Source organism: Myxocyprinus asiaticus, chromosome 37, assembly GCF_019703515.2.
Source record: "Myxocyprinus asiaticus isolate MX2 ecotype Aquarium Trade chromosome 37, UBuf_Myxa_2, whole genome shotgun sequence".
In the NCBI taxonomy this organism is placed as follows: Eukaryota; Metazoa; Chordata; class Actinopteri; order Cypriniformes; family Catostomidae; genus Myxocyprinus; species Myxocyprinus asiaticus.
In genome coordinates, this window is record NC_059380.1 from 7493033 (window position 1) to 7516323 (window position 23291).

A 23291-nucleotide genomic window follows, 5' to 3' on the forward strand; every position below is an offset into this window, starting at 1 on the left:
CCTGACATCTCCTTTTGAGTTCCTCCCACAGAAGAAAGTCAGTCGTTTGGGTTTGGGACAATATGAATATGAGTATAAATGATGACTCCTCTCATTTGACAAAATGTTTTTTGTCATTTAGTTGACAAATCTTTTATTGAGTTCTATCAAGGCATTTTGAGGTAAATAGGTTTTAAAGAGTTTTTAACACTTTAAAGCAAGTCTGTTGGCTAAAAGGTATGATTTTTTGGTTACAAATTACAGGTTGTCATGCATGTAATTACAAAAGATAATAAATTTGAGTACATGTATTTACACACACAAACACTGGAATTGAACATTACAACTGGAGTACTTGCATTTTGCTCAATTTGTTTGTACATAAACATCCTCATAACCACGTCATGGTGTTGTATCAATTGTCTGGGACGGTTACTTCTAGTCAGGGTAAGAACATTCTGCACAAATGATTGGAAAAAATAACAGTTACACGTTATAAACAAGTCCATTACTGTATAGAAAAGAACTTGTTACACAAACAAGATTGGGCCACGGAGCTTTGTGTTGTCTTATCACCAGTAGCACAAAAGTCCCACAACTGTTTCCATCTTTTTGTGATGTGGAGCAGAGAGCACCAGTTCTCCAGTATCCTCACAACTCTTTTATTATTATTATTATTATTATTATTATTGTCCTCCTGTATCGCACAGCCCATATTAGTGAAAAGAAGTGAAACACACATCGTTTTACAGGGTTAACATAATTATTTCTTGTAAGTAACATTGGACTGGTCTGCCATAACACTAAGTGCTACAAATATAAATCCTTTGACATATTACTTTAATTATTTTTTTTAATACATTAACATAATGTGAAACCAAACTAATGCCATAGCAGATCTTGTACACTGTGTAATACAGGGTATTATTTGATGGTTTGTGCTCCTAAGATCATCTAATATGATTCATGTTTTATAAAGGCACTATCTGTACTACTGATCTTTTGTAGTGTCTAGTAGTGTGTCTGTTTGGATCTGCCATGTAACATTAAGAGTAAAGGATTTGACAACACATTTCAGTCAAGAACTTGGTTAAACTTGGTTAAAATTAAAATAGCAGACTCATACCGTCAGCCAGGTTAGCTATAAAGCTAATGATCAGGACACTTTACAAATGGGCAATTTTCAGCTGTCGACATTTAACAAGACACTACACGTTTATAACTGAGAGAAAATGATACGAAACTTAAGTCACAGTATTTCTCTGATTACATACGTTTCTTTAAAAGTTTGCAGCCTTGGAGCTTATCTGTATGTGCTTGATTCTATGCTCATGAGAGCTGTGACTCTGGTCCCGCCCTGATAGTAAAACAAGCATGATTGGTTGAAGATAGAACGTGCCACGATTGATCCAATTAATGTGGCCGTTATTTGATTGGCTTGAGTAGACAATGAGTGGAGTCCACCTATTTGTAGATTTGTGTGCATGTCTTGATGCTAGATTTGTTTCAAAATCGACAAATGCGTGTACCGCAATTGCACAGGAAGCGATCCACAAATAAAAATGCGCACGATTCACAAATGAATGCTGGACAAAGTTGTGTTTGTGAGTTAAAAAATATATTTGTAAATATTTTTTTTATTTGCAAATCTCATTCTTTTTATTTGTGAATTCATTATATTTTTGTGGAACTCCTTACATTTATTTGTGGATCTCATTCAATTTATTTGTGAACCAAATTTCTATTTGTGAATCTCTTTCCATTTGTATGTTAATATGAAACAATTCCATCTCCATACAAAACCACCTGAGCTCTAACTTGGCCAAGCTGGGAGACCACCTTAAACCAGCAAAGAACAGCCAACCAGCTTAGGCTGTTTTTTGTTTTTTCAGTTGGGAGTAAGCTGCTATATTTAACAGTAGGCGCATTATGCAATGACAAACGTTTCAAACTGTAGTATGTTACATTGTTGTCACATGACCTCGTTATTGTTGCATGCTTAAATGTTCACCCAAAAATGAAAATTCTCTCATCATTTACTCACCCTCATGCCATCTCAGACATGTATGACTTTCTTTCCTCTGCAGAACTCAAACAAAGAATTTAGAAACATATCTCAGCTCTGTTGGTCCATTCAATGCAAGTGAATGGTGACCAAAACTTTGAAGCGCCGAAAAGCACCAGCGGTTTAATGCCTTCTGAAATCTTAACGGTTTTGGGTGAGAACGGACCAAAATATAACTCCTTTTTCACTGTACATCTTTCCATTGCACTCTCTAAACACGATCATGATTTCAAGCTTGATTACATTTCCTAGTGCTTGATGCATGCACAGACACTGATATCTATGGAAGCCGATTCCAGCCACGTAATATAAAATAAAAGAGGTAATTCTGACTTTTATAACACATTTGTGACTTTTTTCTTGCAATTGTGAGATATAAAGTCACAATTTCGAGAAATAAACTCGCAATTGCGAGATATAAAGACACAATTGCGTGATATAAACTCGCAACTGCGTGATGAAAACTCGGAATTGTGACTTATTTCTCGCAATTTTGACTTTAAAACTCACAATTGCGTGATAAAAACTCCCAATTGTGTGATAACTCCAATTGCGACATTATTTCTCTCAATTTCAAGATATAAAATCGCAATTGTGAGTTTATTTCACGTAATTTCGACTTTATTTTGCACTGGCAGTGGCATTTCTCATCACTGTGTCTCATTCTTTCGATGCGACAATCTTACAAATATATCATTAGCACAATTAAATTAAAGAGTAAATAACCATACTATAAAGGCATGAAATTGTACTTAAAATAGTCAACATTTGTTATAGCTACAGAATAAAGCCAGCAAATGCTTGGATGCGCTTTCATTGCATACATAAGGAACTGTCTAAAGATTCCACCCACTGCGTTAACATGTTGGGAAAATATGACAGTAGTAAGTCAGTCTATCCACTGGCTGCCTACTACAACCTTCAGAGTCTTTGAAAATTTATTTTCACAGTTTATATATATATATATATATATATATATATATATATATATATATATATATGTATGTATATATACATAAAACTTCTATATAATAGGCATAATTCAGTTGATTGAATGCTTGGACATCACCGATGTTTTAGCGCAGTGGATGGCATTTTCAGATGGTTCCTTATGTACGATGGGCAATGAAAGCGCATCCGAGCGTAGCTACAACAAACATTGACCATTAGAAATATTTTATGCCTATATAATATGGTTTATAGTTGTGCTAATTATAGGCCCTATATTTGTAAGATTGTCGCATCGAGAGAATGTGACAGAATGATGAGAAATGCCACTGCAAATGCAAAAAATAAAAGTCGACATTACAATTGTGACTTTATATCTCGCAATTGGGAGTTATAAAGTCGAAACAGAGAGAAATAAAGTCGCAATTGCAAGTTTTTATCACACAATTGCAAATGTATTTCTCGGAATTGCGACTTTATTTCTCGCAATTGTGAGTTTATATCACGTAATTGTGAGTTATAAAGTCAAAATTGCCAGAAATAAAGTCACAGTTGTGAAATAAAAAGTCAGAATTAACTCTTTTATTTTTTTTATTACCTAGTGGATCCGTCTTCTACAATATAGAACTAGACTGCTCATGATGTTAAAACAGTGAAGCCACTGCACCGCCATATTGCTATGCCCAAACATTCCAATGTCCCAATTGACTTAATAGGAAATCATCTCATTTCAGCGAGTAAACATTAGTCATTCAATCACCGATTTTATATCTGAAATCTGCATGTACACCCCTACAACGCAAACATCCTACACATGTAATTATTTTATTTATTTAAAGTTGGGAATTTTTCTTGAAAGCCTGAGCGAGTTATGTGTGTCTGTATCAAACAGTATGCACCTCTAACAAACTTCATCAGCGAACAGATCAGCTGAATGTAAACAAGTTCACTGAAACTGAGGTAAGATACAAACAGACATTTTCAGACTTATTTATTGTGAGCATCGAAGTGTTTGTTCAGAGTTACTTGTTTTATGTTTTCATCAATAAGTGCCTTTTTCTCGCGGTCACTTGAACAAGAGCACACGCTCTCTCCCCCTCTATCACATGTGCAGCGGGCGTGCAGAGAGGGAGACGCAAAGCAAAGCTGTTTCAAATTAAACTGATACGCTAGGTTTAAATGCCAAATGAACACATATTTATGACATTTATCCATGTATGACTACAGAGAGCACTTCAATATGAAAACAGGCAAATCCCTGGCATTTAAGGCGATTTAGAAATCCCGGTCTGACTTTTTAAAGTCCCGTTCGGGGGTAGGACGTATTGTCACCCTAAACAAGCAGTTATTACAGCTTTTCCTTCTGACATTACAACTTGTGTACAGTTTTGCCATTTCCTTTGGTGGTCGTTGAGCTGCACTGACAGACTGAACACCAGGGCCAGTGAATGCTCTGACATCGTGATCCACATATATCTTCTCTTTCGTAACGAATATTATCCATAACAAGCAAATTAAACATGATTGTCACTAGAGGGCGAAATGCGACTGTTGTATCAGGAGATCAGAGACTGTGAAATGGGGGTGTTTTCGCCTGTCAGTCATTGATGCTCTATAACAGTTTGGGCATATCAAGATGGCCGCTCGAACACTTCCGGTGGCTTCACCTCCTGCTGGCAGTTTACCGTTGTGTCAGCGATCCAATTCTATATACAGTATATATCAGTGATGCGGAGAGTTCGAGATGGCGCTAGGAAGTGTAATTGAACTTGGAATCATGATTGCCAAGGAGAATGCTGATGTCAAGATTTATAGCAAAAAAAGTTGCATTTTGATCTGTTCTCACCCAAAACGGATTAGATCGCTTCAGAAGACAAGGATTAAACAGCTGACAAAATTACTTTTAAGATGCCTTATTTGCTTTTTAGAGCTCCAAAATTGTGGTCACCATTCACTTGCATTGTATGGACCTATAAAGCTGAGATATTCTTGTAAAAATATTTGTTTGTGTTCTCAGAAGAAAGAAAGTCATACACATTTGGGATGGCATTAATATGAAATTAATATGGATTCATATGAAAATGTAATATCTCAAATTATTTGTTTGTTTGTTTTTTTGCATTTTTAAACAAATGATAACCCTGCCTTTATATGGTGGTCAGACATTCCAGAATGTCAAAAAGTCAACATCGTATTCATGTGTGGTTTGATCCTGGTCGATTGGTGAATAAGCTCATTCTTGGGACATTTGTGTCAATCTAGCAGTTTTTGACAAACAGAAAAAAACAGAGAGTGTAGTAGTACTCCAAACTAAATTCTTTAGCCTAAGGCCTAGTTTATTTCAATAATGTTTCACATTATTTGTGCAACTGCAGGCTTTTGATTTAATTAACCTAATTTATTAGTTAAATAAAGCACTGTCATTAAAGTTATTTTAAAGATAAATAAAAAAGTGTTGTTTTTTGTAACAGTTACGGTTGTTCAGCATAACTTAAAAAAATGTTATGAGATTCATATTTTATTTGCATCCATGGTAATAAAACAGATTTTTTTGTGATTTCTGAACAATCACCAGTCAGTGTGGCTTCCCAAGTCGGGAACTTGCAAAATAAATCCTAACTTTTTGATAGTACTTTCTGACTTATATTATGTTCACATGTAATTTACCAGTGGGAAACTCATATTCACTTCCGATTAATGTGATTAACCGCACATGAAGGCAGTAGGTCATCCAGGTATTCCATGCATCGAAAAAAAATCACATACTTTGCGAAGTATACATACTATATACTGCATAAATAGTAAGAGTAGTATGGTAGTGCACTATTCCAAACCACACTATTAAGTCTGATGCAAACTCATATTCTCAGGATTTTATTAAATAATTTTTTTCCAACATGCATTCAATTAATACATTTTTCCAGTTTTTTTATTTTTATTTTTATTTTTTTTTTCTAAGAAGATAAGACATCCGTAAAATTAATCTAGGCTTGGCAAGCCTACTTTGAACCTGAGTTTAACTGTCTGGTCATCATGTAATATTATTGTAATTGCTTCTTAAAATAATAATGCAAGCTTAAGTGTTATTTGACCTAGCAAATTCACGAAGAACTATGAATATCATCACATCAAGCAGGCTCTTTTTTACCCTTTACAAAAACAAAGTGAAAATAAAGAGTACTCTCAATGCCAGCTGCATCAAACACAAAATGACATGAATCTCAGTCTCTAAAACTGAAAGAGATTTTTAGGAGGCCATCTGTCATCTGTAGTATCTACAAGTCAATAGCATATATTTATTTAAAAATCAGTATCTCTAGGGGAGCTCAAGGAAACATTAGTAAAACAGATATCTCAAAGTGGGTCAGTAACACTTCACAATAAGTTTCCATTTTTTAACATTAGTTAACTACATGAGTTAACATGAACTAACAGTGAACAATACTTTTACAGCATTTATTAATCTTGGCTAATGTTAATTTCATCATACTAATATATTTTTTTCAAATAAAAGTTAAAAGTTAATGAACTAACATGAACTAACAATAAACTATTTTCTTTCTTTTAAACTAATATTACCCAAGATAAATAAATACTGTAAAAATACTGTATATTGTTCATTGTTAGTTAACTAATGTTAACAAATGCAAGTGTTCATTAAGTGTTACCAGTAGGTCTAACTGAAACTTAGTTTTTATTACACATTGTCATTGTTTTCTCTTGGTAATCTATCATTTTGAATAAATATAATAAATCATTCAGTATATTGCCTTTTATGAGGACTGAACACAAGACACTTAAGCACATTTATTCTGAAACATAAAGTTATGGCACATTTTCAAAAGCAAAGACTCAAAGAGTGCAAAACACCCGTGTCGGCTGAATTGTTGAAAAAAAAAAAAGAGCTGTAGCAGTAGCTGTTGTCTTTGACAACAAATCATCAACTGATCTGATCCCATAATGTCACTGTCCATTAATTACACGATCATATATAATCTGTAGGATAAAGAGACAACAATAGAGCTGACTGATGAATCATGTGACTCTCTGAAGTTTCCAAACTGTTTGTCCGATTCCATGTGCATTTGGACATTTCAGACACTAATACGAAATGCAGGCGGGAGAAATTTTCTACTGTTTTTCTTTTCACCAAAGGGAGTCTTCTTGGACAGGCTTCTTCATCATGAATTTACCTATCATTTAAACTTAACTGGTAATGCAGTGGTGACCAGGAAAATATAAAAAGGGACAAATATGTTTCAGCTTCAAAGCTGATATGACAGTTCCACATAAAGAATCCATTTGTCCTGTAATTTATGTTCATATTGCACATATTAATGTTTCATAAGCATTCTCACCCGGACTCTTGTTTTGTCGCAGATGTGACAAAAACTACCATATCCTTTGGTGACTCTTGTTCATTTAAAACTGCAAACTGAATGTGATTTAGCAAACACAACAGTTTGCCTGAAAGCTAGTGTCTTGATCATATCCTTTGCCTGGTTGTAGCAAGATGCATGTCTCACAGGCCTTTGTAACCTAGAGATAAATATATGGGGAAATGTTAGATGCTATGAAACTTGGTCAAGTACAAATCAAATTGCAGAACATTTTAAAAGGACATTAAAAAGATTGTGCAAAAATTGTATCAGGAAGGCTATGATTCAGTACCAGAATTGTCACGCACATTCCAACTTAGAGGGCACATGCCCCTATGATTTTTGAACCAAGTTGCAACATCCAAAAATCCAAAGTTTCTTTGGTACTGTAAATAAGTTAATTTACAGTGTGTGTGTGTGTGTGTGTATATATATATATATATATATATATATATATATAAGCAATTGTTTAGAAAACCTTTAGAAAGCAGAATAAAACAGTAATAATGTCGAATTTGTTAAATGTAAACTTTTAAACTTTGTTTTAGCATATTTTTTCACACTTTTTCCGTGAACACCCTAGGGCCTCCTTGGGGTTCCCCGAATCCAGTTTGAAAACCCCTGGCCTAGGACACCTCTGGTACCCCTCAAATAAAACACTTGCATGATGCCCGTTCAGTACAGGTTGCTGCTGCAAAGTCAACAGTAAAATGATCTCTTTACCTCCTTCACTGGGATCTATCAGGTTCAATTTTGGTCTCTCCATTCTGTTTGTCGTTGGATTTCTGCGAGAGATGAGTCGAGACGGTGGCAGCCTGAGCCACAGCTTTGAAGCTACGCTTGCGTTTCTGAACATTCTGCTCTGGGTGGAAGATGATCACATACACTTTGGGTATGTACAGCATTCCAAGGGACACTGTGGCACTCAAGCTCATGGACACTGTCAGCGTGGTGGTCTGAATGAACATCTGGTTGAGGATGGAAAAAGATTAAGAGGTGATGTTTTAGCTTGCCCTCAGCCATGACCTATCACATGATGTAGATGAGCCGTCAGGGTTTTAATGTTGAGATATCACTTCACATTTAGCATGCACACTCTCTGTTGATTGTCACAGGGATCATGTTGAGAGATCAATTCATTTTCTGGAGATCAGTTTGATGACTAATAATTTTATTCCATGTAAGTGCCACAGTACATACAGTGAAGTTGAAAATGGGAGATTCAAAATCTAAACGTAGATGTAGAAACAAAACAAACTAGTAGTATTTAAGATTCTGCACTATTTCTAGGTCAATAATCAAATAAGCAAATTTGTGACATTGACCATGTTAGCTCCTTTGTTCAGAAGATCAGATTTTCTTGCTTCCACTGAAAAACAAAAGATGCTCTTTGGAATATTTTCAAATCATTCTGGGATAACATGAATAATGAGGTTTTGAAAAAACTTGCAGAGTCCATGCCAGCTCAAGTGCATGCTTTCATTATATCAAAAGGGGGATGTACAAAATAATACGAAATTCTGTAATATTCACATTATAACAAGTGGACATTTGAGCTCCATTGTATAATCTTCACTGATATTCTGCAGCTAATGAGAGCCAGACGAATAAACCCTGACAGGCAGTATAACTGATGCATCATTTTTATCGGTATGTGAGTCATTCATTTATTATAACTGGTGAACACGCAAACACAGTGTTAATTTATAATATATAAATACCATGATAGCCTACGGAGAACGCTGACATTTCATGAGACTTTACAAATCAAATGCTAGTAACAAAATAAAGACTGCAAAAAGTCTCCTGCAATACACAACTAAAGTGTCTTTAAGTAAATGTTACATAAGCCCAATCAATAGCTTGGGCAATCACATCTTACTGTAACATGATGTTTAAAAAATTCCAGGGAATTATAATGCTACACAAAGTAGACTTTAAAATTGAACCGCATTATGATAAAATGTAAGATAAACGTACAAAAATAAATAAATTGGCCACAGGCCACACATGGCCCAATATTAGACTATGTTGCTCCTGCATGCAATTGGGCATATCTGGTCTCTTTTTCTTGCGTGCCTTTCTTTTCATTCAAAAAGAACCAAAAAGACTTGAAGTGCACCTGAGGGGCAAGAGCACTGCGGTTGACCGGCCACTAAAAGACCTCTCTATTAGTCAGAGTATACTTTCCATTTTTAAATCCCTCTGCTTTGTTGGCTAAACCATCCCCCACAGATTGAATAGATGTGGAAAACTGAATGACTAAATGCATGGTGTGGTTAACATCTTAACAGTACGCTGTTAGGCCAACAAAAATGAGTTTTGCATTTAAATAGTAATTACAGGGATAGTTAAAGGTATAGTTCACCCAGAAATCAAAATTCTGTCATCATTTACTCACCCTGATGTTGTTCCAAACCTGTATAATCTTGGTTAATGTGAATTCCAACATGTACTAATACATTTTTATAATGAAAAGTTGTATATGTTAACGCATTCTGATTCTGAACTAACATGATTTAACAGTGAACTACTGTATTTTCATAAATTAGCATTAAGATTAATTAGATGTGGTTAAATGTGGTTAAAATTAAACTGATACGCTAGGTTTAAATGGCAAACAAACACGTATTTATGACATGTATCCATGTATGACTACAGAGAGCACTTCAATATGAAAACAAGCAAATCACAGGCACTTAAGGAGATTTAGAAATCCCGGTCTGACTTTTTTAAAGTCCCGTTCGGGGGTAAGGATGTATTGTTACCCTAAACAAGCAGATATTACAGTTTTTCCTACTTTTGGTGGTCGTTGAGCTGCACTGATAGACTGAACACGGGGGCAGGTGAATGCTCTGACATCGTGATCCTCATAATGATTATCCAGAACGAGCAAATTAAACATTAAACATGCTTGTCACTAGAGGGCTAAATGCGACTGTTGTATCAGGAGATCAGAGACTGTAAAACGGGGGTGTTTTCGCCTGTCAGTCATTGATGCTCTATGACAGTTTGGGCATACCAAGATGGCTGCTCGAACACTTCCGGTGGCTTCACCTCCTGCTGGCAGTTTACCGTTGCATCAGCGATCCAGTTCTATATGTATATCAGTGGTGAAAACCCTAAGTCTGATCAGTTAGGAAAGACATAGCACACTATTCCAGTCTTAAGGTCTGTACAGAGTTTGGTGGATGTAGGAGCTTGGAGGAGTTACAGTCAGAAATTCTGGTCTTCGTTTAGGGAGTTTGAAAAAACCCTAAACAAAGTTTGTAGAATAACAAGTGTTACCTTTTAGACTTATCGAATAAATGTTGCTGCATAAACAAAACAAAACTGCAGAAAATCAAAAACATGTGGCTCTCTGTTCTTTATCTTCTAATTTTTTTAGATATATAGATATAGTAACAGTATATTTTTCTTCATTTATAGCTTCATTAACAATTTACCTTTTCTGTGGATTGTGATGTGCCGAAGAAGATGGGTACAAAGGCCAACCAGATGATACAGGTGGTGTACATGGTGAAGCCAATGGGTTTGGCCTCATTGAAGGTCTCGGGAACCCCCCTGCTTTTGATGGCATAGACTGTACATGTGACCATCAGCCCCATACTGTAGCTCAGACAGCCGATCAGTGAGAGATCTGACATATCACATTTCAGGATCCCACGTGCATACTCAGGGTTGGGGGGGCGCAGCTCTTCGAAATCGATAATGGTGTGAGGGGGAACCACTCCAAACCAAATGAAAATACTCAGGAGCTGCGAGCAGAGAAAGGTCATGAAGGAACATTCATACAATATCAGTGTCTTTGCGCAATGGTCATTGAAATCACAGTTCACCGTTAAGAATAAAATTCAAGCCTAATACTTTTTGAATATTAATGTGCAAGCATGACTATTAATGGAGGACACTAAAGAGAAGAGCTTTCAGAGGATTTACTGCACTTCTCTGTGCTTCACTTAAAATCTTGCATGTCTTAAATTATTCAATGCTAAAAGGTCCTTGGGAATAAAAAAGTATTTTATAGACCCAAAGCAAAGTGGCTGCAGAGAACTAAGGGGTTCCACATACACACTTATCTGAACTACATTGTTCATTTAGTATTGATTATGCTCCAATTAATTAATTTAGCCTGAGCTGCTTAAATGGATAGTTCACATAAAAATGAAAATTCTCTCGTCATTTGCACACTCATGCCATCCTAGATGTGTATGACTTTCTTTCTTCTGCAGAACACAGAAATTAAGATTTTTAGAAGAATATCTCAGCTCTGTGGTTAAATGAATGTTCTCAAGTGATATGATCACTTTGGGTGAGAAACAGATCCAGTCCTTTTACACTATAAATGTTCACTTCCGGTCACTCTCCAATGCGCGTCCAAGAGAGGACCAAGGTCACGCAGCCTCTCGCGTGACGTAAGCGCGTTGGCATATTCAGATGAAAGCAAAACCAATGAAGCTTTTTCCTGGCAGGCAGCAGATGCCCCCACCCTGTTCCTAACCATATGGAGCCTGTACAGGTGCATCTCAATAAATTAGAATGTCGTGGAAAAGTTCATTTATTTCAGTAATTCAACTCAAATTGTGAAACTCGTGTATTAAATAAATTCAATGCACACAGACTGAAGTAGTTTAAGTCTTTGGTTCTTTTAATTGTGATGATTTTGGCTCACATTTAACAAAAACCCACCAATTCACTATCTCAAAAAATTAGAATACATCATAAGACCAATAAAAAAAACATTTTTAGTGAATTGTTGGCCTTCTGGAAAGTATGTTCATTTACTGTATATGTACTCAATACTTGGTAGGGGCTCCTTTTGCTTTAATTACTGCCTCAATTCGGCGTGGCATGGAGGTGATCAGTTTGTGGCACTGCTGTGGTGGTATGGAAGCCCAGGTTTCTTTGACAGTGGCCTTCAGCTCATCTGCATTTTTTGGTCTCTTGTTTCTCATTTTCCTCTTGACAATACCCCATAGATTCTCTATGGGGTTCAGGTCTGGTGAGTTTGCTGGCCAGTCAAGCACACCAACACCATGGTCATTTAACCACCTTTTGGTGCTTTTGGCAGTGTGGGCAGGTGCCAAATCCTGCTGGAAAATGAAATCAGCATCTTTAAAAAGCTGGTCAGCAGAAGGAAGCATGAAGTGCTCCAAAATTACTTGGTAAACGGGTGCAGTGACTTTGGTTTTCAAAAAACACAATGGACCAACACCAGCAGATGACATTGCACCCCAAATCGTCACAGACTGTGGAAACTTAACACTGGACTTCAAGCAACTTGGGCTATGAGCTTCTCCACCCTTCCTCCAGACTCTAGGACCTTGGTTTCCAAATGAAATACAAAACTTGCTCTCATCTGAAAAGAGGACTTTGGACCACTGGGCAACAGTCCAGTTTTTCTTCTCCTTAGCCCAGGTAAGACGCCTCTGACATTGTCTGTGGTTCAGGAGTGGCTTAACAAGAGGAATACGACAACTGTAGCCAAATTCCTTGACATGTCTGTGTGTGGTGGCTCTTGATGCCTTGACCCCAGCCTCAGTCCATTCCTTGTGAAGTTCACCCAAATTCTTGAATCGATTTTGCTTGACAATCATAAGGCTGCGGTTCTCTCGGTTGGTTGTGCATCTTTTTCTTCCACGCTTTTTCCTTCCACTCAACTTTCTGTTAACATGCTTGGATACAGCACTCTGTGAACAGCTAGCTTCTTTGGCAATGAATGTTTGTGGCTTACCCTCCTTGTGAAGGGTGTCAATGATTGTCTTCTGGACAACTGTCAGATCAGCAGTCTTCCCCATGATTGTGTAGCCTAGTGAACCAAACTGAGAGACCATTTTGAAGGCTCAGGAAACCTTTGCAGGTGTTTTGAGTTGATTAGCTGATTGGCATGTCACCATATTCTAATTTTTTGTGATAGTGAATTGGTGGGTTTTTGTTAAATGTGAGCCAAAATCATCACAATTAAAAGAACCAAAGACTTAAACTACTTCAATCTGTGTGCATTGAATTTATTTAATCCACGAGTTTCACAATTTGATTTGAATTACTGAAATAAATGAACTTTTCCACGACATTCTAATTTATTGAGATGCACCTGTAAGGCTGAGTACCCTGCCAGGAACAGCTTGAGGCACCTTTCTCCCATCGCGGTGTTCTGCGTTCTGATGTTAACAAACCGAGCTGCACTTCTGGTCGTATCGCTCACGCATCAGTTCACCCGTGAACATGCTAACGCATTTACGTCACGCGAGAGGCTGCCTGAACTGGGTCCTCTCATGGACACGCATTGGAGAGTAACCAGAAGCAAACATTTATAGTTCAAAAGGACTTACTGTAAAAATTTACATGGATTTAGCCACTGGAGGGTGATTTTCATGTGATTTTTGGAGCTACAAAGTTCTGGTCACAATTTACTTTCATTGTATGGACCCACAGAGCTGAAATATTCTTCTAAAAATCTTTGTTTGTGTTCTGCAGAAGAAAGAAAGTCATACACATCTGGGATGGCATGAGGGTGAGGAAATGATGAGAGAATTTAAATTTTTGGGTGAACTATTCCTTTAACAATCAGACTCTAGGGGTCTGGGTAGCTCAGCGAGTATTGACACTGACTACCACCCCTGGAGTCGTGAGTTCAAATCCAGGGTGTGCTGAGTGACTCCAGCCAGATCTCCAAAGCAACCAAATTGGCCCAGTTGCTAGGGAGAGTAGAGTCACATGGGGTAACCTCCTCGTGATCGCTATTAGTGGCTCCTGCTCTCAATGGGGTGCGTTGGAATTGTGCATTCCAAATTGGGGAGAAAAGGGGATTTAAAAAAAAACAAAACAAAAACATTCAGACTCTATTCAAACTTTGTTTTGTTGATTAATTTTTGCAAACTTTATAATTTTTAAGAAATTTAAGAATAAACTTTGAAAATCTCTTATTGACTTACATTGATAAAACCGTGATGACATCATTGTTATATTTTTGTTGTGGATTTTGATTGGTACTTTTTGGACATCTATTTTGTCTTTCTTTTCTTGCATCTATTTAAAAATAATAATAAATTGTATATTTATTTAGTGCCTTTAAAGGTAGTGTCTCAAGGCTTTTTACATAAAAACAAGATTTAAAAAACTAAAATATATACAAGATAAACATGTCCTACCACTATATTAAAAGTAATAATGATAATACTAATAATCATAATCATTATAATAATCATTATAATAATAATTCAAAAATCAAAAATAAACCAATCAAGTTAAACCTAAGCTTACCTGAAACTTCAAAACTATTAACTGGCTGCCTTGTAAGCGCAGGTATTTCAACTCTGCAAATCTAGTTGAAATTACAGTTTTTCTCAATCGCTTTGGCTCATTTACTGAAACAGTCTTAACATTCTCTAAACTATAAGTGCAATTGTCACAACTGTTTTATGGGACATCACAACTTTATTGCATGTCTGCAAAATGTAGTAACTCGCCCAAAACATTTAATTCATGCTTCAAAACCTAGTTATTGTGTCAGTAAATTGGCCAATGCCATCAAAATGAAAAGTGTTTTGTCATCGTGTGAGCCATACTGGTCAAAATGTTTAGATGCTTTTTCACCATGGCAGTCAACCCTGGAAATGTTTGTTACATACAAATTTCATTTTTGTTCTACTTTTTTGTTGGCACTGACTGCTTACTGTACTATACAAGAATGTCTTTTTAGAAACCGATTTCAACAGTAGGTAAAAGTTTACTGGGAAAGGTAATACTGTACAATACTGTAGTACACATAAAAAGGATATGCACATTTGTATGTATACAGTAAATGTATTTTTGTAGCAATGTGTTACATGCAAACAGAAAATTCACATTTGCATGTCCATTTTTACACATTTCTTACATGTAAAGTCATATATAGTGAACAGAAAATTGCCACAAAATGACATCCATGCAAAAAAAAAAACAAAAAAAAAAACGCAACAACGAAAAAACATTCCATGTCATAGATATTTATAGAATATACATGTATGTCTGACAGATTTTGATAACTGAATGGATTAATTTGCACATAATGGCTTAAACAATGAGAGAATGTTTAGAAGAAAGTGAAGAGTATGACAATTTCATTGAGAATCAACTCATCAGTTTTGATCAGCAAGCCATGTGCATTTAGTTATTGTGCGAATTGTAGACAATTGTACTTACTCTTTTGTACACTTGTGCCAAAACATGAGCAATTTGCTTAAATGAATAAGAAATTCAAATCTGGTGTGAACAAGAAACTAATTGTTCAGTAATTTGAACGTAATGTTTTGAAAAAAAATTATTCTCATTGAAGAACTGAGCCAAAGCGATTGAGAAAAACTGTAATATTTGCACGTTTTTTCTATTTAAAACATTTGTGTGTGTGTGTGTGTGTGTGTGTGTATGTACAGTATGTACAGTATGTATGTATGCATATTGACAGCTCTGGAAAAAATTAAGAGACCACTGAAAAATTAGCAGTTTCTCTGGATTTACTATATATAGGTATGCGTTTGAGTAAAATGAACATTTTTGAATATTAAATGAACCCCATTGAAAACCTCTGGAATGTGATCAAGAGGAAGATGGATGGCCACAAACCATCAAACAAAGCCGAGCTGCTTGAATGTTTGTGCCAGGAGTGGCATAAAGATACCCAACAGCAATGTGAAAGACTGGCAGAAAGCATGCCAATACGTGCCAATATGCCAGTATGCATGAAAGCTGTGATTGAAAATTAGGGTTATCCCACCAAATATTGATTTCTGAACTTTTCCTAAGTTAAAACATTAGTATTGTGTTGTTTAAAAATGAATATGAACTTGTTTTCTTTGCATTATTCGAAGTCTGAAAACACTGCATCTTTTTTGTTATTTTGACCAGTTGTCATTTTCTGCAAATAAATGCTCTAAATGACAATATTTTTATTTGGAATTTGGGAGAAATGTTCATTTTACTCAAACACATGCCTATAAATATAAAATCCAGAGAAACTGATAATTTTGCAGTGATCTCTTAATTTTTTCCAGAGCTGTATATAGACAGATAGACAGACAGACAGACAGACAGACAGACAGATGATAGATAGATAGATAGATAGATAGATAGATCTATTCCTTTAATAATTAAAGTCACTATTGCTCGTGGCCTAGTAGCATTCACACACCTGTACTGAGATCAGAATGAAGGTGATGATCAGCTGAGACGTGGGGCTGATAAATTTTGGTGGTGTGACAGATTTTTTCCCCTGCTCGAAGATTCTGTAGATTCGATTGGTTTTAGTGAGCATAGCAGCATAACTGATACACATGCCCAGCCCCAAAAACAACCTGCGGAATGCGCACACCACGGCGCCCGGCTCGGCGATCATGAGGAACGTTATAAGATATATGAGGAAGATGCCCGTCAGAAGAACATAGCTGAGCTCACGGCCTGAAGCCCGGACAATGGGGGTGTCGTTGAAGCGGATGAATGTGATGATGACTCCGGATGTGGCGAGGATGCCCAGCACGGCGAGAAATACCGGGATGATGGCCCATGGAGAGCTCCACTCCAGTTTTATAATGGGAGTGGGTCTGCAGCCGGTGCGGTTCAGGGTGGGCCGCATGTCAAAGGGGCAGGTGTCACAGTTAAACTCGTCCAGGAGGTACTGATAGCCGTCACATAATTCACAGTGCCAGCAACATGGCACACCCTTCACCATCCTCTTTCTCTCTCCAGATTCACATGGGAAACTGCAAACAGAGTCTGGAACCTGTTTATCCCCTCCGGACCACTGCATGTCTTCAGCCTGAGAAAAAGAGAAACATGTGTTTCATGAACAAGCATTTGAAATTGTCGTAAACAACCGAGGGGCTTAATATGCTTACACTGAGGCGTAAGTGGTTAGTCCACTGGCCGATGATTCTATATCCCGGGTTGGTGGTGTTGGAAAGCTGGTACTGAAAGATATCGTATCGTCCCGGGGCATCACCATTCTCATTAAACATCACACCTGTACCAGCGCTGCCTTCAGAGTAAACAGAGACATGGGTTCTGATGTTCAGCATCACTTGGTATTATTTCAAATGCAGTTATTCTGATAGAAACAGTCCACTGCAAGGGCATAAAACTGTATATCCACCCAACCAATACACTGCTATTTTTAAGTTTATTCATAAGCTTCTTCGTCACACCATTGTTCTTTTTGGATTTATTTTGTTTCTTTATTTTTTCAAAGGAACATCAGAAGCTAAGGCCAGAGAGAATTTCCCCTGCTCTTTGGGAAACGTAACTTTGAAGGTGACTCGTCAATTTCAAAGGCTTCTTAAAAGACAATATGCTGTTGCAATTGAAAGAAATTCACACAATCTCTCAGTTAGGAGAACAAAGGCAAATTCCATCTGTGTCTTATGTCCCCTCAGTAAACCAAAGTAAATCAGAGTTAAAGAATCAAACAAGGCGTTCAAGAGGGGAAAGTTCTCCACAACTGCCTGTTTTGCTCATTGCCCCTCTGGCGCTCAAAAACAAAGGACTATGTGGATGTCCACTGTGCATAAACTGAATAGCTGTGCTTTTCATAGAAATCTCAAAGGACTGAAAGACTGAGTGACGAAAAGAAAAGGGATTTTTACTGAGAAATAGGGCTGAAATGGGAAAAGCGTCTTGTGTTTGGAGAGAGGCTGCCCCGAGGAAAAAATGAAGACAAGGAGAGAGAGAGAGAAGGGAGGTGGGGGGGGGGGGGGGGGGGGGTTAAAACAAGTCTGTGCACTGTTGTGTTGTGCATTAGTAGATCTCTTCAGGCTGGTTTGAGTGCTGACCTCCTCTCACAGCACTCTCTGACTAACCCAAGGGACTCACAACCCTCCTTAGAAACAGCAGCTTTGGTGTTGGCCTTTCCCCTTCCAGAGAAACTATTCCTTACCTATTTTCACCTGTCAGTCTTACTGAATTGGCTGAACCCTAGATTCGAGAAGTGGTCTATTTGGCCAAAGCACATTTATTATCTGAGGCACTTTCCACACTTTAGCATTGAATGAATAAATTCTATGGTTTTCGTTATGAGAACTAGTGCTGCAACAACTAATCGATAAAATCGATAATATTCGATAATGAAAATGTTATCGAAATTGTTTAGTCGGATATGTGTTGTGTTCACAAAGACACTTATATTTTTATAATAAATACATTTTTTTTCTTCTCCCCTTTTTTCCACAATTTGGAATGCCCAATTCCCAATATGCTCTAAGTCCTGGTGGTGGCGTAGTGACTCATCTCAATCCGGGTGACGGAAGATGAATCTCAGTTGCCTCCGCTTATGAGACCGTCAATCCGCGCATCTTATCTCGTGGCTTGTTGAGTGCATTACCGTGGAGACATAGCGCATGTGGAGGCTTCACGCTATTCTCCACGGCATCCACGCACAACTCACCACGCACCCCACTGAGAGTGAGAACAACACATTATAGCGACCACGAGGAGGTTACCCCATGTGACTCTACCCTCCCTAGCAACCAGGCCAATTGGTTGCTTAGGAAGCCTGACTCGAGTCACTCAGCACACCCTGGACTCGAATTTGTGACTCCAGGTGTGGTAGTCAGCGTCTTTACTTGCTGAGCTACCCAGGCCCCCTTAATAAATAAATTTTAATAAAATACAGGAAATATAATTTGGCTCTGCTTCCAATTAATCGATTAATTGTACAAATAATCGATTATCAAAATAATTATTAGTTGCAGCCCTAGTTTGAACTATTAAATACGTATGTTAGATTAACTAAACTAGAATATTACATTATATCTGTATCACAGAATACCCCCTTAAAATGGTTATTTTATCTTATCCCACCATAGGTTTTGACCTTCTTGACTGTATCTAATAATTTTATAAACTTTGTGCATCTATGTTTATTAGTGTTTATTACTAGAAAATCACAAAATCTCACAAATTAGGGTTTTAAAATGTATTTAGACTAAAATGTTAACTAAATCCTCATATAAAATGAACAGAAAAGAAAACAGCTCATATAATATTAAGTTATTATCTTAAGGTAATGCATTAACATTATTTTGATGGCCATTTGTTGAAAAAAAAATAACTTGTAAATTTACACTAAAAAACTGGGCAGTTGTGGTTGAAATTCATGGTAAAAATATAGTGGCCACGTTCCAAGAATTATGGATGTCATTTTGGTGCCTGTATATTTGAACACATCTGATAAAATGTTAATATTACAACCTACTGGAACAACACAAATCCGCTTTGCACTTAAAATGTTCTGTTAACCACAACAGTAAAACAGGTAGTAAAACAAAAGGCCACATGATGAAATAAATTTCAAGAGTGGCCTTTCCAGGAGCAATGTCACAAACACAAAACACAATCACAGTAACACACCTGACACTAAAATAATGCAATTAATACTAACTAAATAACAAACAAAAAAATATATAAAACACCTCAATGTACATATTTGATATGAAAATTAAGAAACATTAATATTAAAAAAATATAATCAAACGAGATGGGTCAGGCAGGGACTTCTGGGAATGGCCAGTTATTGATTTTTACAGTAATTTTAACAATAGTTTACTGTAAAAGTAAAGTGTATTGTATTGTTAAACATAAAGCTAATTTTCACATTAAACTGTAAGGTAAATCATACATATGTTTACACCATTTTAAAATGACATGCATTTTCTTTTTAATAAAATATAATTTTTCACCATGTAAGGTAAATATCAGTTACAGTAACTAATTAACATTTATGTCCTGCGACATTTTTACATTCCTTATCAGTTAAAATTGTGAACATTTACTTTTAAGAGAGTAAATGTTTACTTATAAGAGTTTCATGGCCTTTTGCACCCTATTCAGGGAGAGTGCCCTGAAAGAATGTTTCGCCTCACAAATTCAAAAAGACATTCCTCGAAAATAAAGATTTACCTTCAGATCCCTGAGTCAATTCAACACATCTTGTATGAATACAACCCAGTCCATTCATTGAAACTCTGACTTCTTTAAGGTCTCTATTTTTTCTCTGTGTTTGACATGTTTACTGACATGCTTTAGTCGTGTCCTTGAGAAGATAAAAACACTCAGCTCACCATTAAAACTGACAGCACGGATGTACGTTAGCAGCATTCTTCCATCCACTGGATCCATTTTGTCACAAACACCCATGGCACCTGGGCAGAGGTCCATGTGCATGCTGTGGAGCGCGTGGGCCATGGCATACACCGCGTCAATCACAAATTGCACCTTCCCTTCCTGCTCGTATGCTGATTCCCTGCTGATTCGTTCCTCTCCTGGCAGATCAAAAACAACATGACAGGAATTGAAAAGCATGAAAGCTTTACTGAGTGAATAATCCATTCGACCCAGATTTACAGACTTTAGTCAGGTTAGACGCCATAGGTTGAGGTGTATCATTTTTTTTGTATCCTAGCTTAATACAGTGTGCAGAGTCAGCTATGAATAAATCATTTGTGGGTTGATTTCACTTAACACTGCGGCTCTATCAAAGTATTCCTCTGTTTGTTTGAACGGCCCATCCAGCCTGACACAGCAACACTGGCTCGATCAATGGCATTAATTTTGGTAGGGTCTGTCTGTACAACAAATGGACAGTGAAATTAAACAGTCTAACCCATTGAACAGATTGTACATCTATCCATCACAGCCTCATTTTCAATCACAAAAAATGAAATATGGCATACACCTTTACTAAGTTCTAAAAATCTTAAAATTGTAGGTATATATGACAACAAAATCATTTTTTCACCTGTGCATTTTCTTAGCCCGCTTTCCGATCTGGTTCCTGACCGCATAAGTTTGCATTTGAAGTCATCCTCCCAGAACTCAGCGAACCAGATGTTCCTCCTGTTGTTTTCTAGAGACCTTGTGGTGAAGTACTGGTCAAATCCTGAGAAACAGGTGAAATATGAAATTGTTATCAAACACAACTTGGCCATTCATAAGTGGTAACCTGCAATTTTTAACTCAAGGATCTGTTTCTACATGATCAAACCCATAAAAATTCCTTTTGTTGGTGTAATCTAATACAGTCAGTTGATTTAGTCAGATTAAATAACAGTTTTGACTTTGAACAGATGTAATTGCATGAAGCACATTTTCTAGGTTACCCGACAAATTCTTTGTGCAGTATACTGACATTATTTTTTAAAGGGATAATTCACCCAAAAATGTAAATTCTCTCATCATTTACTTTTCCTCATGCCATCCCAGATGTGTATGACTTTCTTTCTTCTGAAGAACACAAATGGAGATTTTTAGAAGAATATCTCAGCTCTGTAGGTCCATACAATGCAAGTGAATGGAGACTGGATCTTTGAAGCTGCAAAAATCATATAAAGGCAGCATAAAAGCAATCCATACTAAGCGATATTAAAGGTGTAGGTGAGAAACAGATCAATATTTAAGTCCTTTTTTCCTATAAATTCTTGTCCCTGCCCAGTAGGTGGCGAAGAATGCGAATTGCCAAAAACAAAAGAACAACTCTTAAGAGAGAAGAGTGTGCATTTGAGGCTGGTGAAAGTGGATATTTATAGTAAAAATGAATTAAATATTGTTCTGTTTATCACCCATACCTATTATATCACTTCTAAAGACATGGATTTAACCACTGGAGTCTTCACTTGCATTGTGTGGATCTACAGAGCTGAGATATTTTTCTAAAAATCTTTGTTTGTGTTTAGCAGAGGAAAGAAAGTCATACACATCTGGGATGGCATGAGGGTGAGTAAATGATGTGAGAATTTACATTTTTGGGTGAACTATTCCTAAAAAATTCTTCCTAAAATTTTTTGTTTCATGTGGTATCACCTAAATTAACTGGTTTTATTGAAGTAAAAAATATTATTTAACATCACTAAAACAACTAGAATACATTAGTTTACACCATAAAAATGTACTTTAAAGGTTAGATCAGTATCTATAATGTAACTACTGCAGGTTACCACTTTTTACAATGTATACCTAGTAGTTTTTTAAATGATTTTAATCACCTTTTTGCATTTAATAGCTTGTTATAAATGGTAAGTGTAACATATTCATTTTGAAAAGTACAAATATTCCATGTACATTTGTGATGAGAAAGAGGGTGTGGCCGGGCCGTAATGATGGACACGCGGCGCTGAATCATCCCAATCAGCGGGAGAGGGATAAAGAGGAGCCGTGGACGCCAGTTCGAGAAAGAGAGAGACACACGCGGCCGCGCTCTCTGTGTGTTTTATGTTATGTTTAAATTCAGTTATGTAATTAAAGTTATGTTGATTGTTCAGCCGGTTCCCACCTCCTTCTTGCCCATCTTTACCCATTACATTGGTGCCGAAACCCAGGAAGGAGGAGGGATGCACTGTCATGGAGTCCTCTCTACTGCCCGTCCGCCAGGGAAGGAGCCACGGCTGTCTGTCAGGGGACGGAGGAGTCGCTGGCGGCCGCCAGGAGTCGGAGGACTCACTGCCATCTGCCAGGGGAAGAGCGGCTGTTGTCCACCAGAGGGTGGAGGAGTGGCTGAGGACCAGGTGACGGCGTGTCCGGGGACCGGCGAGCAAGTTTTTATCTCTCTCTCTCTCTCTCTCTCTCTCTCTCTCTCTCTCTCTCTCTGTCTGTCTCTCCCTCTCACTCTTTCCCTCTCCCCTCTCCCTCCCCTTGTCTCTCCCAGGGCTCCAGATAAACGGGGAAGACCTGCCAACAGAAGGACGGCCGGAAGGGCAACACCCCCCCTCCAGGGAGGGGAGGGGAGTACGTCATGCCGGAGGTTTCCCCAGCCTGAATCTGGCGGCCGAGGAGTGTGACGAGGAGGAGTGTGTGGCCGGACCATAATGATGGATGCCCGGCACTGAATCAGCCCAATCAGCGGGAGAGGGATAAAGAGGAACCGGGACGCCAGTTCGAGAGAGAGATGCACGTATTGT

At 37.4% G+C, this 23291-nt stretch overlaps 1 protein-coding gene across 1 annotated transcript in view; it reads right to left on the reverse strand.

The window, feature by feature from the left end:
• Window positions 1-8099: 8099 nt before the first annotated feature.
• The window catches only part of LOC127427975 (metabotropic glutamate receptor 6-like), a 33843-nt gene continuing 18651 nt past the window's right edge, over window positions 8100-23291 (reverse strand). Inside the window, exons 6-11 of the mRNA XM_051675990.1 lie at window positions 21137-21277; window positions 20460-20660; window positions 17244-17383; window positions 16541-17164; window positions 10818-11129; window positions 8100-8339 (exon numbers count right to left, since the gene is read on the reverse strand). Of these exons, the coding sequence (XP_051531950.1) occupies window positions 8100-8339; window positions 10818-11129; window positions 16541-17164; window positions 17244-17383; window positions 20460-20660; window positions 21137-21277 (1658 nt within the window). The remainder of the gene's footprint in view (window positions 8340-10817; window positions 11130-16540; window positions 17165-17243; window positions 17384-20459; window positions 20661-21136; window positions 21278-23291) is intronic.